This window comes from Chiloscyllium plagiosum, unplaced genomic scaffold, assembly GCF_037043375.1.
Source record: "Chiloscyllium plagiosum isolate Xiang-an unplaced genomic scaffold, Cpla_swu_hap1 HiC_scaffold_33, whole genome shotgun sequence".
In the NCBI taxonomy this organism is placed as follows: Eukaryota; Metazoa; Chordata; class Chondrichthyes; order Orectolobiformes; family Hemiscylliidae; genus Chiloscyllium; species Chiloscyllium plagiosum.
In genome coordinates this window covers 2,779,142-2,792,180 of record NW_028270171.1, presented here as the reverse complement: position 1 = coordinate 2,792,180, position 13,039 = coordinate 2,779,142, and the positions used below count along the sequence as shown (strand labels likewise).

At 45.6% G+C, this 13,039-nt stretch overlaps 1 protein-coding gene across 6 annotated transcripts in view; it reads left to right on the top strand.

Moving 5' to 3' along the window:
* The window catches only part of LOC122542090 (uncharacterized), a 164,394-nt gene that overhangs the window by 68,945 nt on the left and 82,410 nt on the right, over positions 1-13,039 (top strand). For all 6 annotated transcript variants that reach the window (XM_087978196.1, XM_087978195.1, XM_087978201.1 and 3 more), the window contains exons 32-33: positions 925-981; positions 5,500-5,535. In XM_087978196.1, coding sequence (XP_087834322.1) covers positions 925-981; positions 5,500-5,535 — 93 coding nt within the window. The remainder of the gene's footprint in view (positions 1-924; positions 982-5,499; positions 5,536-13,039) is intronic.

Below are 13,039 nucleotides of genomic sequence, written 5' to 3'. Positions count from 1 at the left end.
TCAATATCTGAGGAGTCATGAATTGGGCCGAATATCCTGCAATCCTTAGCAAACATTCCCACTTCTGACCTTGTGATGGTCAGTCATGAAGCAGCATAAGATGGTTGGCCAAGGCCACTGCCCTGAGGAGCTCCTGCAGATCTGTCCTGGAGCTGAGATAACTGACCTCCAACAACCACGGTCATCTTCCTATGTGCCAGCTTGTACTCTAACCACTGGAGGGTTTGCCCCCAATACCCATTGCCCCCAGATTTGGTCGGGCTCCACACTTGGTCGAATGCAGCCTTGATGTCAAGGCTGTCCCTCTCCCCTCCCCTCTGGAATACAGCACTTTGTCCATGTTTGACCCAAGGCTGAACTGAGGTCAGGAGCTGCGTGACCCTGGCAGAACCCAAACTGGGCGTCACTGAGCGGGATATTGCTGAGCAGGTGCTGCTTGATAGCAGTATTGATGACACTTTCCATCACTTCACCGATCATTGAGAATCGACTGACGGGACAGTATTTGGCCTGGTACTGTGTGGTCTTAGATGACAGGACATACCTGGTGATCCATTGGCCTTGGCAAAGTTCAGAGCCTGGAGTCAGTTCTCGGCTCACTGGCCCTGGACCTGAAGAGCAAGGAGGCCAGAGAGTGCAGCTTCAGGACAATCTCAGCCCCGGGCAGGAAGTGAGACTCACACTCACCCTGGACACTCCGGGTTTCAACCCACAGTTTCCTGGTGAAATGAGCTGACCTCAATCCAACCCAGAGCTGGCCCTTCGAGTGATGGGAATGCAGCTCATGGTGAGCTGAGCCATTCAGTGGCTGCTGCAATGTGTGAGTGTGAGCAAAAAGCAACATGTGACAGGGACACTCTTTTCAATTGTGAACATTTCACACTCATTTTCCATTTGATCATTAAAAACTTGTTTACATTTCAGATTCCGATGAAAGCGGTGAAAGGAAAATCAAAATGATTGCTTCAGGACGAGATGATGGTTTGTAGATCTCTCTGTGTGGGACATTATTGACTGGGCTAATATGTGGGAGCTGGGTCCATGAGGATTAAAAAGCTCTTTATTGAAATGATTCAAATACACGTGGAGGCAGGGGACAAGGAGCAGGATGGATAGCAAGCTGGTTACGAAGCACAGTGTGTGGCTTAAAGCATATTACTCAGACTGGGATGAGTGTGGGGAGTGGTGTTCCTTAGGGATCAGTGCCTGGTTACAAAACAGCAAATAGAAATTCCTGGAGAAACACATCAGGTCTGACAACAGTTATGGACAGAGAAATAGAATTGATGGAAATGGGATAATGAAGAACACTCCGATGGGTTTCAACACATTCTGCTCTGTTTATCGTTCCACGGAATGTGCCAGACCTGCTGTGTTTCTCCAATAGGTTTTGGTATTTATCCAGACATTTATGCTCAATTCCCTTCACATTTCACGAGAACATTGTGTTCTCTTTTCTATTTACCTGCTGCACCATCGCACCATCATTTTTTGATTTATCCACATCGACACTTAGATCCCTCTGTATCTCAGAACCCTGCTGCACTGGGGTGGACAAAGTTACAAATCACACAACACCAGGTTATAGTCCAACAGGTTTATTTGGAAGCACTAGCTTTCGGAGCACTGCTCCTTCATCAGGTGGTTGTTCTTCAGGTGTCAGTGATGAAGGAGCAACATGCTGAAAGCTAGTGCTTCCAAACAAACCTGTTGGACCATAACCTGGTGTTGTGTGATTTGTAACTTCCTTTGTTATGTTCATTCCATGACTCCCTTTCCTAAACGCTTTTAACTCAGCAGCAAATTTCATCACCATCTCATCCCTCCCTCCATCCAAGTTGTTTCTAAAAATTGTGAAAAGTTGAGGTTCCATCACTGATCCTTGTGGTATACCACTCATCATTACATTATACCAACCTGAAATAACCCATTTACATTATACCAACCTGAAATAACCCAGCCCTGTTAGGAGTCTTTTACAGGCCTCCTAATAGTCCTAGAATCATTGAAGAAAGGATTGGGAAGGTGATTCAGGAGATGAGTGACAGTAATAGGGTGGTTGTTATGGGGGACTTTAACTTTCCTGATATTGATTGGGAAAGCTATAGCTCAAGTTCGTTAGATGGGTCAGTGTTTGTTCAATGTGTGCAGGAGAGTTTCCTGACACAATATGTAGACAGGCCAACAAGAGGTGAGGCCATACTGGATTTGGTTCTGGGTAACGAACTAGGCCAGGTGTTAGAATTAGAGGTAGGTGAGCACTTTGGGGATAGTGACCATAATTCGGTGATTTTTACACTCGTGATGGAGAGGGATAAGTGTGTACTACAGGGCAAGAATTATAGCTGGGGTAAGGGAAATTATGATGCGGTGAGGCATGACTTAGGATGTGTGGCTTGGAAAAGTAGACTCCAAGGCAAGAGTGTAAATGATATGTGGAACTTGTTCAAGGGGCAACTATTGAGTGTCCTTGATAATTATGTACCTGTCAGGCAGGAAGGAAAGGGTCGTGCGAGGGAGCCGTGGTTTAATAAGGAATTGGAATCCCTTGTTAAATGGAAGAGGGCGGCCTATCTCAAGATGAGACGTGAAGGTTCAATTGGGGCGATTGAGAGTTATAGGGTAGCCAGGAAGGACCTGAAGAGAGAGCTAAAAGCAGCAAGGAGGGGACATGAAAGGTCCTTAGTAGATAGGATTAGGGAAAACCCTAAGGCTTTCTATAGGTATGTTAGGAATAAAAGAATGACTAGGGTAGGAATAGGTCCAGTCAAGGATAGTAGGGGGAAGTTGCGTGTGGAGGCGGAAGAGATTGGGGAGACACTGAATGAATACTTTTCTTCAGTATTCACTCAGGAACAGGGCATTGTTGTCGATGAGAATACTGAGGCACAAATAAGTAGAATGGATGGCTTTGAGGTATGTAGAGAAGAGGTGTTGGAAATCCTGGAAAAGGTGAAAATAGATAAGTCCCCTGGGCCTGATGGCATTTATCCTAGGATTCTCTGGGAAGCAAGGGAGGAGATTGCAGAGCCATTGGCCTTGATTTTTATGTCCTCTTTGTCTACAGGAGTAGTCCCAGAAGACTGGAGGATAGCAAATGTGGTTCCCTTGTTCAAAAAGGGGAGTAGGGATAGCCCTAGTAACTATAGGCCGGTGAGTCTCACTTCTGTTGTGGGCAAAGTCTTAGAGAGAATTGTAAGGGATAGGATTTATGCACATCTGGATAGGAATAATGTGATCAAGGATAGTCAGCATGGTTTTGTGAAGGGCAAGTCGTGCCTCACAAACCTTATTGAATTCTTTGAAAAGGTGACGAAGGAGGTTGATGAGGGGAAAGCGGTAGATGTGGTATATATGGATTTTAGTAAGGCGTTTGATAAGGTTCCCCATGGTAGGCTACTGCAGAAAATACGGAGATATGGCATTGAGGGTGAGTTGGAGGTTTGGATTAGGAATTGGCTGGATGGAAGAAGACAGAGGGTAGTAGTTGATGGCAAAGTTTCTTCATGGAGTGCCGTCACTAGCGGTGTTCCGCAAGGATCTGTTTTGGGACCATTGCTGTTTGTCATTTTTATAAATGACCTGGAAGAGGGGTTAGAAGGTTGGGTGAGCAAGTTTGCGGATGATACGAAAGTCGGAGGAGTTGTTGACAGTGAGGAAGCATGTGGCAGGTTACAGCAGGATATAGAGAAGCTGCAGAGCTGGGCAGAAAGGTGGCAGATGGAATTCAATGTAGCTAAGTGCGAGGTGATTCACTTTGGGAAGAATAACAAAAAGATGGGGTACTGGGCTAATGGTCGGATACTTGGTAGTGTGGATGAGCAGAGGGATCTTGGTGTCCATGTACACAGATCTCTGAAAGTTGCCACCCAGGTAAATAGTGCGGTGAGGAAGGCATATGGCGTACTGGCTTTTATTGGTAGAGGAATTGAGTTCCGGAGTCCTGAGGTCATGATGCAGTTGTATAAGACTCTGGTACGGCCGCATCTGGAATATTGTGTGCAGTTTTGGTCGCCATACTATAGGAAGGATGTGGAGGCATTGGAACGGGTGCAGAGGAGGTTTACCAGGATGTTGCCTGGTATGGAAGGAAAATCGTATGAGGAAAGACTGAGGCACTTGGGGCTGTTTTCACTAGAGAAAAGAAGGTTTAGGGGTGACTTGATTGAGGTGTACAAGATGATTAGGGGGTTAGATAGGGTCGACAGTATGAACCTTTTCCCGCGTATTGAGTCGGGTATTACAAGGGGGCATAGCTTTAAATTAAGGGGGGGTAGATATAGGACTGATGTTAGGGGTAGGTTCTTCACTCAGCGAGTCGTTAGTTCATGGAATGCCCTGCCAGTAACAGTGGTGGACTCTCCCTCTTTATGGGCATTTAAGAGGGCATTGGATAGGTATATGGAGGATAGTGGGTTAGTGTAGTTTAGGTGGGCTTGGATCGGCGCAACATCGAGGGCCCAAGGGCCTGTACTGCGCTGTATTCTTCTATGTTCTATATGTTCTATTTACATTGGCACAATATTTCAACTTCCTGAGCCAAATGTCTATCGAGGTCAGTATGTTACCTCCTACCAAGGATCAGAGAATCCCTCGTGTCAAGAAAGAGGTCTCTTCGCCCATTGAGTCTGAACAGTATCCCACCCTACCCCGTTCTTACTGTGCCGATTCGGCCTAGCCCACACCGCGTTGGACTGTGGGAGAAAAACGGAACACCCAGTGTAAACCCAAGCAGACGCAGGGAGACTGTGGATACTCCACACAGAGAGACACACAAGGCCAGAATCAAATCCAGGTCCGTAGCACTGTGAGACAGCAGTGTTAACCAACAACCCACTGTGCCACCCCTAACATGACCTTCTCAGTTCCAAAGACCTTTAGGTTGCAGCTTATCACCTGCCTCTGGAATCCCAGTAACAGCACATCCAGCACTTCCCCATTATCCACAGCACTCGGTTCTCCCTCAACACACTCCAATTAATTTGTTAAACATCATTTCCCTGTCTCAAGACCTTGACTCTCCCTAAAGCACTCAAGGGATGATTATTTCAACAGACAGTAATGTGCGAGGCGAATAGGAAAAGGCAGGAGAAGGACTCGAAGCCATGTTGGTATTTTGGAGAGGTGTGCTGGCACAACGGGCTGGATACGTTCCATGTGCGCAGTAACACTTTTGGGATTATCCTGACCTTTTCCAAGTGTCCAGGTTTCACGTCTTAAACAGTTGCATCCAACAACTTCCCTCTGACAAATGTAAGGACCCTGTCCTCTAAGTTTCTGCTCTCAGGATCCATTAATTTTGGAATAGTAGAGTTACATTCACGAAGTAATGGTCTGATATTCAGCTTCAACTCATATCAAGAGCTGTCCCCTACCCGAGTGATGAGTGTGGGGTCAGTTTGCAGTGGTGGGGTGGGGTGGGCGGGGGGGATCATTGTAAACCATTCAGATATCGGATTGTGCTATCTGGAAACTGAAATCCTGTTCTCTCTGTTTCAGACTCAGCAGAGAATGAGAGTGGGCCTGATACTAAAGGTACTTTTCCCCATCTTTCAACAACACATTACAGTTACAGATTTAAATATATTAAAACAGATGGGGCAGGTTTAAACCAATTCTGATAATGGGACCCAGAGGCTCTCCTGGGATTGGGGAACTGAAATTCTCTTCTGAGATTCTGCACAAATAACGATTAACTCAGAGGCTCATGGTATCGATGTTTCTATTTTAATCTGTCCCTGTTTCTATCAATCACTGCTAATGCTTCCAAAGCTCAAAGAATGGAAAGCCAAAGCTCAAAGCCTCGAATCAGTGCTTGGCTCACTGTTCCTGTATCTGAAAAACCATCTAAGGGACAGGCTCAGCCTCGGGCAGTAAGAGACTCATACTCACCCTGGAGACACTGGGATTGAACCCACAGTCTCCTGGTGAAATGAGCTGACCCCAATCCAACCCTGAGCTGGCCCTTCGAGTGATGGGAATGCAGCTCATGGTGAGCTGAGCCATTCAGTGGCTGCTGCAATGTGTGAGTGTGAGCAAAACGCAACGTGTAACAGGGACACTCTTTTCAATTGTGAATATTTCACACTCATTTTCCATTTGATCATCAAAAATCTGTTCCGATTTCAGATTCCAAAGAAAGCAGTGAAAGGAAAATCAAAGTGATCACTTCAGGAAGAGATGATGATTTGTTGATCTCTCTGTGTGGGACAGTATTGACTGGGCTAATAAATGGGAGCTGGGTCAATGAGGATTAACAAACTCTTTATTGAAATGATTCAAATACACATGGAGGCAGAGGACAAGGAGCAGGATGGAGAGCAAGCTGGTTACAAAACAGCAAATAGAAATTCCTGGAGAAACTCAGCAGGTCTGACAACAGTTATGGACAGAGAAATAGAATTTGAGGGAAATGGAGTTCTTGAGAACAGTCAGACTGGACTCAACACTTTAGCTCTGTTTCGCTCTCCACAGATACTGCCAGACCTGCTGAGTTTCTCCAATATATTTTGGAATTTAACCTGACATTTGTGTTCAATTTCTCTTACAATAAATGAGGAGGACATTCTGTCGTCTTTCCTAATTGCTTGCTGTACAGCCGCACCAACATTTTTTTGATTTATCCACACGGACACTCAGATCCCTCTGCAGCTCAGAGCTCTGCAATCTCTCACTATCTACATCATGTCCTTTTTTCATATTTTTTCTGCCACAATGGACGATTTCAGATTTTCCCAAATATGCTCCATTTGTCTGCTCTTTGCACATTCATGAACCTCCCTTTATCCCTTTCTTCCTTTGTCACATCCATTTTGCAAATCCCTCTCCTAAACATTTGTAACTCAGCAGCAAATTTCATCACCATCTCATCCCTCCCTCCATCCAAGTTCTTTCCAAAAATTGTATAATATTCAGGTTCCAGCACTGATCCCTGTTCTTACCACTCATCATTACATCATACCAACCTGAAATGACCCATTTATGATGGGTCTCTCTTTCTTGTTTGACATTGATACGTCCGACATTGGATCATAGAATCCCTAGAGTGCAAAAAGAGGCCATTTGGTCCATCAGTTCTGTACACACCCTCTGAAGAGAATCCCACGCGATCCCTGTATTTACTTCGGCTAATTTTCCAAGTCTGCACAGCACTGGACTGTGGGAGGGAACTGGAGCAGCCGGCAGAAACCCACGCAGACATGGGGGAAATGTGCAGACTCCACACAGTCACCCAAAGCCCGAATCAAACCCGGGTCCCTGATGCTGTGAGACAGCAGTGCTAACCACTGCACCACCATGTGAACCCCCATCATGGGCATTTATTTTCCACAATGACCTTTGATGTTGCAGCTTATCATCTGCCTGTAAAATCCCAGTAACAGCACATCCAGCACCTCCCCATTATCCACAGCACATGGTTCTCCCTCAATACACTCCAATTAATTTGTTAAACGTGTCAAGACTTTGGTGTCTCGCCCTAAAACATTCAGTGGATGATAACTAAAATAGAGAAGAATGTGTGAGGTGAATGGGAAAAGGCAGGAGAAGGACTTGAAGCCATGCTGGTCATTTGGAGAGGTGTGCAGACACAATGGGCTGCATATCCTCCATGTACACAGTAACACTGCTGGCATTATTCTGACCTTTCGGAACGTACTGTTTTAAAGAATTACTTCCAACAATTTCCCTCGGACAGATGTTAAGATACTGTCTTCTAACTTCCTGCTTTTAGGCTCCATTAATTTTGGAATAAAGGTGTTACATGTATTAAGTAATGATCACTTACTCAGCTTCAACCCATATCTGGAGCTGTACCCTACCCAAGTGAAGACTGTGGGGATATTTGCAGTGGGACGGGGCTCATTGAAACCCATTCAGATATTGGAATGTGTTGTCTGGAAACTGAAATCCTGTTCCCTCTGTTTCAGACTCAGCGGAGAATGAAAGTGCACCTGATACCGAAGGTACGTATTCCCATCTTTCAACAACATGTCACAGTTACAGATTTAAATATCATTGAAACAGGAAAGATAGTTTTAAAACTACTCTTATAATGGAACACAGAGGCTCTCCTGTGAAATTCTCTTCCAGATTCTGCACAAAGAACAACTCACTCAGGGGATCAAAATGTCAATATTTCCATTTTATTCTGTCCCTGTTTCTAACAATCACTGTTGAATTATCTTGTGATAATTGCACTAATGATTCTGGGAAGCTGTTTGGATTCATTTGCCTTGGATGGAAAGCCATAGCTCAGAGCCCAGAGTCCGTACTCAGCTCACTGTTCCTGTATCGGAACAGCCAGGAGACCAGGGAATGTGGGTTCAGGACAGTCTCTGTCCTGGGCAGGAAGTGAGACTCACACTCACACTGGAGACTCTGGGATTCAACCTGCAGTTTCCTGAATGCAGCTGATGGTGAGCTGAGCCATTCAGTGGCAGCTGCAATGTGTGAGTGTGAGCAAAAAGCAACGTGTGAATGGGAGACATTTTTCAATTGTGAACATTTCACACGCATTTTCCATTTGATCATCAAAAATCCGTTTCCATTTCAGATTCCAAAGAAAGCAAAGAAAGGAAAATCAAAGTGATTGCTTCAGGACGAGATGATGGTTTGTAGATCTCTCTGTGTGGGGCATTATTGACTGGGCTAATATATGGGAGCTGGGTCCATGAGGATTAACAAGCTCTTTATTGAAATGATTCAAATACACGTGGAGGCAGGGGACAAGGAGCAGGATGGAGAACAAGCTGGTTACAAAACAGCAAACACAGAGTGGGGGTTAAAAGCATGTTACACAGACTGGTGTCAATGTGAGAGATGATGTTCCACATTTGGATCACTGTTGGTCACCATTTACAGAACAGTTTAGTGTCAGAAATTAGATGGAATTTCAGACTGTGGGGGGGAGCCAGAATGTGCATAAAATTCATATTGCAGTAACGTTTGAGATTATATTATTGGGGAGGTTGCCGTAATCCCAGAGGACCCAAAAGGGCTACTCGCTCATTACAGAGAGACGACTGGAGGTGCTTTAAACTGAGAGCCAACATACCGAAGGCAGTTGGAGACGTTGAGAGGGAGGCACCTACTTGGTCCCCTCAGCTGGTGGAGGAATTGAACCCACGCTGTTGGCCTCACTTTCCATCACCACCGTCTGTCTCCTACCTTGAAGCCAATTTTATATCAAAATGGCTAGATTTCCTTGTGATCCAACCTTGCTAGCCAGTCTATCATATGGAACCTTGTCAAATGCCTTACTGATCTTCATACAGACAACATCTCCCGCTCTGCCTTCATCAATCTTCTTTGTCACTTCTTCAAAAACTCATTTGAGTTAGTGAGATATGATTTCCCATGCACAAAGCCATGTGAACTCGTTCTAGTCAGTTCTTGCATTTCCAAATACATGTAAATCCTGTCCCTCAGGAGCCCTCCAATAACCCACCCACCACTGACATCAGGCTCACCGGTCTATAGTTTCCTTACCATGTTTCTTAAACGATGGCAGTCCGACATTCAGCCAGCAGTCTTCCGGCATCTTCCACATGACTATCAATGATACAAGTATCCCAGCAAGGGGGTCAGCAATCACTTCCTGAGCATTCCACAGAGTTCTGGGTAACACCTGATCCAGTCCTAGGAATTTCTCCAGTTTTATATATTTTAAGACATGGCTTGAGACAACTCAGTGCAGTTCGGGAGAGAGGGATTTCCAGGATTCAGAAGTTTCAGGATAAAGGGAATGAGGGGTTCGGCTTTAAGCTGGAGGAAAATGAATTACACACATTCCCTAAAAAATCTGAGTGTAAACTTTAAGTGAGAATGCACCTCACCCGCAATTTCTTGGTGAAATGAGCCGACCCCAATCTAACCCTGAGCTGGCCTTTCGAGCGATGGGAGTGCTGCTGATGGTGAGCTGAGCCATTCAGTGGCTGCTGCAATGTGTGAGTGTGAGCAAAAAGCAACATGTGACAGGGACACACTTATCAATTGTGAACATTTCACACGCATTTTCCATTTGATCATCAAAAACACGTTTCCATTTCAGATTCTAAAGAAAGCGGTGAAAGGAAAATCAAAGTGATCGCTTCAGGACGAGATGATGGTTTGTAGATCTCTCTGTGTGGGGCATTTTTGACTGGGCTAATATATGGGAGCTGGGTACATGAGGATTAACAAGTTCTTTATTGAAATAATTCTGCATGGGTGTCTGCGTGAGTTTCCTCCGGGTGCTCCGGTTTCCTCCCACAATCCAAAAATGTGCAGGTTAGGTGAATTGGCCATGCTAAATTGCCCGTAGTGTTAGGTGAAGGGGTAAAATGTAGGGGGTCTGGGTGGGTTGCGCTTCAACGGGTCGGTGTGGACCTGTTGGGCCGAAGGGCCTGTTTCCACGCTGTAAGTAATCTAAAGTAATCTAAATACACGTGGAGGCAGGGGACAAGGAACAGGATGGAGAGCAAGCTGGTTACAAAACAACAAAAACAGTTCCTCAGGGATTAGTGCTGGGATCACTGAGGATCATCCTTTACAGAAACAATTTGGCGTTGTAATTCAATGGAGATTCAAACTGTGCAAAGGATAACAAAATGGGGATGAACTTCATACTGCAGTAACTTGTGAGATTATATTGTTGGGAAACATGCCATAATCCCAGAGGACCCAAGGGCTACCCTCTGATTAGAGACAGAAGGCTCGAGGTGATTTAACCTGAGAGTCAACATACCAAAGGCAGTTGGAGACATTGAGAGGGACGAACCTACTTGGTCACCTCAGCTGGTGGAGGAATTGAACCCATTCTGTTGGCATCACTTTCCATCACAAACCAGCTGCCCAGCCGATGGAGCTGTATGGTAGGGATGAGGGGAACATGTGAACATCTGGAGAAGAGGAGGCAAGCTCTGGGTGACAGGGCGATGACAATCAGGAAACCGATGGCACACTTGATGGACGGTCAGTTTGAGCTGAGGAAAGAGGTTCAGAGTGAAGATTCTGGGAGCAGACTGGCACTAAATCAACAGCTTCATGTCATTGGGGCCTGTGTTGCCATGAGATGGCAGCAGGGAATGAAAGTTAAACAATGGGTTCAATCTGGTCTGGAGGATTCGGAGGAGGTCCCGGGGAACATTATTTGACAGGAAAGGTTCACTGAAAGTGAAAAGAAGGATCTACAAACCTGTTGTGAGATTGGCTTTGTTCGATCGAACAGAAACCTGGGACACACCATGAAGAGAGGAACAGGGGCTGGATAATAATGAGGAGTGATGCAGACGTGGATGGGTGCAATAACAAGACAGAACAAAGTCAGGATCCAGCTTCAGGGGCTCAGTGAAGATTGTAGCTGAGAGACTGAGGACTAAAGTGTGACCTGACTGAGGACTCAACCAACAAATTATACCTTAATATGGTGACAGGGGGCTTGATATCTGTTCCTGTGGAAACACCAAATACAACATTTTCTGTAATAAATGCAAGACAGAATTCAGAGAAACTTGTTTATCCAGAGAATGATCAGAATGTGGATCTCGCTCCCAGTCAGAGCGATTAAGGTCAATAATATCAACAGATTTAACAAGAAACTGGCCAAACACACCATAGAAAAGGAAGAGAAGAATGGAGAGTGTTTAAAGGAAATTGTGTAGCAGGTAAATCCCAGCAGACAGTATTGGATTGAATGACCTGCCTCTCGCCTCGAAATACTGTGCATTTCCAACTAAAGCTTGATTCTGATGTTGTCCCCTGCCCAAGTGCTGAGTGAGGGGGGAGGGTTTACAGTGGGAGGGGGATCATTGCAAACCATTTGGATATCAGAGCATGTGCTCTGGAAGCTGAAATCCTGTTCCCTCTATTTCAGACTCAGCGGAGAATGAGAGTGCACCTGATACTAAAGGTATTTATCCCCATCTTTCAACAACACATCACCATTACAGATTTAAATATCATTAAAACAGGAGGGACAGTTTTAAAACTGTTCTGACAATGGAACACAGAGGCTGTACTGAGATTGGGAAACTGAAAATCTGTTTTTTTCTATTCCAGATTCTGCACAAAGAACAAGTCACTCAGAGGCTCGAGGTATTGATTTTTCTATTTTAATCTGTCCCTGTTTCTAACAATCACTGCTGAATTATCTTGTGATGATTGCGCTAATGATTCTGGGAAGCTGTTTGGATTCATTGGCCTTGGATGGAAATCCATAGCTTAGTGCCCAGAGTCCGTACTCAGCTCACTGTCCCTGTATCGGGACAGCCAGGAGACCAGGGAATGGGGTTCAGGGCAGTCTCTGTCCCAAACAGGAAGTGAGACTCACACTCACACTGGAGACTCTGGGATTCAACCTGCAGTTTCCTGGTGATGGGAATGTGGCTCATGGTGAGATGAGCCATTCAGTGGCTGCAATCCTTAGCAAACATTCCCACTTCTGACCTTGTGATGGTCAGTCATGAAGCAGCATAAGATGGTTGGCCAAGGCCACTGCCCTGAGGAACTCCTGCAGATCTGTCCTGGAGCTGAGATAACTGACCTCCAACAACCACGGTCATCTTCCTATGTGCCAGCTTGTATTCTAACCACTGGAGGGTTTGCCCCCAATACCCATTGCCCCCAGATTTGGTCAGGCGCCACACTTGGTCGAATGCAGCCTTGATGTCAAGGCTATCCCTCTCCCCTCCCCTCTGGAATACAGCACTTTGTCCATGTTTGACCCAAGGCTGAACTGAGGTCAGGAGCTGCGTGACCCTGGCAGAACCCAAACTGGGCGTCACTGAGCGGGATATTGCTGAGCAGGTGCTGCTTGATAGCAGTATTGATGACACTTTCCATCACTTCACCGATCATTGAGAATCGACTGACGGGACAGTATTTGGCCTGGTACTGTGTGGTCTTAGATGACAGGACATACCTGGTGATCCATTGGCCTTGGCAAAGTTCAGAGCTCAGTTTCAGTTCTCGGCTCACTGTCCCTGCACCTGAAGAGCAAGGAGGCCAGAGAGTGCAGCTTCAGGACAATCTCAGCCCCGGGCAGGAAGTGAGACTCACA